Source organism: Malaclemys terrapin, chromosome 1 (assembly GCF_027887155.1).
Source record: "Malaclemys terrapin pileata isolate rMalTer1 chromosome 1, rMalTer1.hap1, whole genome shotgun sequence".
NCBI lineage: Eukaryota > Metazoa > Chordata > Testudines > Emydidae > Malaclemys > Malaclemys terrapin.
In genome coordinates, this window is record NC_071505.1 from 350029822 (window position 1) to 350032679 (window position 2858).

General features: G+C 46.3%; 1 protein-coding gene across 1 annotated transcript; it reads left to right on the forward strand.

Moving 5' to 3' along the window:
* The first annotated feature begins 462 nt into the window (after positions 1 to 462).
* LOC128830236 (olfactory receptor 52E2-like) lies at positions 463 to 1401 on the forward strand. The gene has a single exon (XM_054016023.1). The coding sequence runs from the start codon at positions 463 to 465 to the stop codon at positions 1399 to 1401; it is 939 nt and encodes a 312-aa protein (XP_053871998.1).
* Positions 1402 to 2858: the final 1457 nt, after the last annotated feature.

Consider the following 2858-nt stretch of genomic DNA (forward strand, 5'->3'; position numbering starts at 1 on the left):
AAATGAAACTACCTCTTTAGCGTAGGGAAAATTCACAAGCGAAAACAAAAGATAACCTAATGCATTTCCTTACTTTACTTACAATTTTTGTAATTTTATATGGGTCATTTCTGATATGTTTTCAGGAGATGTTGAACCTACCTGGTCTCTCTCTTCATCCGGAGAGGGAACAAACAAAGAGAGCCACAAATAAAACCTCCACCCCCACCCCCAAAGTTTTGAGAGTATCTTCTTTCCTCATTGGTCCTTCTGGTCAGGTGCCAATGAGGTTATTTGAGCTTCTTAACCCCTTACAGGTTAAGCATTTCAGTACAGCTGCCCAGGAGGAATTTTATGCTTCCCTTATCTCTATGTTTATGATAGTACTATTTGTTATAAAACATGTAAACCCCGCCACTCTGCTTCTCTCCCTTCACAGGCACCTTAAGCATTTCTTAATCGTATCGACACATTGACCACTTCATGGCAGCTTTCAACGTCACCTATTCTGACACTTCAACATTAATCCTAACAGGCATTCCTGGCCTGGAAGCTGCTCATATCTGGATTTCAATCCCTTTCTCTGCATTCTACATTATCAGTCTGTTGGGAAATTTCATGCTTCTGTCTGTTGTAGGTAAGGAGCAGACACTGCACAAGCCGATGTACCTGCTGCTCTGCATGCTGGCACTTACAGACATCGCCACACCTACCTTCGTTGTGCCAAAGGTGCTGGGCATATTTTGGTTCAATTTGAAAGGCATTACTGTGGCTGGATGCCTCACCCAGATGTTCTTCCTTCACACGGTTTCTGTTATGCACTCAGCCACCCTCGTGACAATGGCTTTTGATCGCTATGTTGCAATATGTAACCCTCTGAGATATTCCACTATCCTCAGCAATGCACGAGTAGCTAAGCTAGGGCTTGTAGGTTTGATAAGAGCTGTTCTCTTCATTCTGCCCCTACCCCTGCTCATGAGTCAGCGACCATTCTGTACCAACCGCATTATCCCCCATACGCAATGTGAGCACATAGCTGTGGCGAAGATGGTATGTGGGGACATCACAGTCACCAGGATATATGGCTTGGTGCTAATGTTTGTAGTTATGGGGTTTGACCTGATGCTCATTGCTCTGTCCTACATTCTGATCATCAGGGCCGTCCTCAGAATCTCCTCTAAGGAAGCCCACCAAAAAGCCCTTAACACCTGCACAGCCCACATCTGTGTGATGCTGACATATTATACTCCTGGCCTCTTCTCCAACCTGACACATCGGTTCGGTAAAGGCATTGCTCCCCACATTCACATCATCTTGGCCGACCTCTATCTCCTCATTCCTCCCATGCTCAACCCTATCATTTATGGGATCAAAACTAAAGAGCTTCGTGACAAAGTAGGCAAATACACCTGCAGAAGGTGATCACCTGGGGCCACTGACTTGAAACCTGTGTGACAAGAAGGGGAAAGCATATTTCCTTGTTAATCAAGGGTGCCCTGTCCCAGATTGGTTGAGCTCAACATGGTGGAAGTTCACAGTCGGAGAAGTTCCTCCCACCCAATATCTAATAATTCCATCACTAAGCACTGCTCTCTACGGTGCTGAGATTCCTCTCTCTGACCATCACCTGACCTCTTTCATTGTCACCCACCATCCTTCAATCCCCCACACCTTGTTACTCAGCCTTTCTGTGACTCTAAGGCTATGTCTGCACTACTGCAGTAAGTCGACCTACTCCACACAACTCAAGCTACGTGAATAATGTACATCGACTCCAGATACAGTTATTCACGTAGCTGGAGTTGTGTGGAGTAGGTCAACTTACTGCAGGTGATCTTCCAGAAAACACCATCCTAGCCAGCATGGATGTAGAGGCTCTCTAGACAAACATCCCACACACAGATAGAATACAAGCTGTCAGGAACAGTATCCCTGATTATGACAAAGCACAACTTGTTGCTGAGCTCTGTGACTTTATCCTCACACACAATTATTTCAAATTTGATGACAATATATACCTCCAGACCAGTGGCACCTCCATGGGCACCAGCATGGCCCCACAATATGCCAACATTTTTATGGCTGACCTGGAACAACGCTTCCTCAGCTCTTGTCCATTCACACCCCTTCTCTACCTATGCTACATTGATGACATCTTCATCATCTGAACCCATGGGAAGGAGACCCTGGAAGAATTCCACCATGATTTCAACAGCTTCTACCCCACCATCAACTTCAGCCTGGACCAATCTACATGGGATGTTGACTTCCTAGACACCACAGTACAAATAAGCGATGGCCACATTAACACCACCCTATACTGAAAACCCACCGACCACTACGCCTATCTTCATGCCTCCAGCTTCCACCCTGGACACACCACACGATCCATCATCTACAGCCAAGCGCTGAGGTACAACCGCATCTGCTCCAACCCCTCAGACAGAGACCAACACCTACAAGATCTTCACCAAGCATTCTCAAAACTACAATGCCCACACAAGGAAATAAAGAAACAAATCAACAGAGCCAGACGTGTACCCAGAAGCCTTCTGCTACAAGACAGGCCCAAAAAAGAAACCAACAGAACTCCACTGGCCATCACCTACAGTCCTCAGCTTAAACCTCTCCAACGCATCATCAGTGATCTACAACCCATCCTGGACAATGATCTCTCACTTTCACAGATCTTGGGAGGCAGGCCAGTCCTCGCCCACAGACAACCCGCCAACCTTAAGCATATTCTCACCAGCAACCACGCACTGCACCATAAAAACTCTAACTCAGGAACCAACCCATGCAACAAACCTCGATACCAACTCTACCCACATATCTATACCAGCAACACCATCACAGGACCTAACCAGATCAGCTACAAC

Coding starts and splice junctions, on each gene's coding strand:
- LOC128830236 (XM_054016023.1), top strand. CDS start 463: ATGGCAGCTTTCAACGTCACCTATTCTGACACTTCAACATTAATCCTA.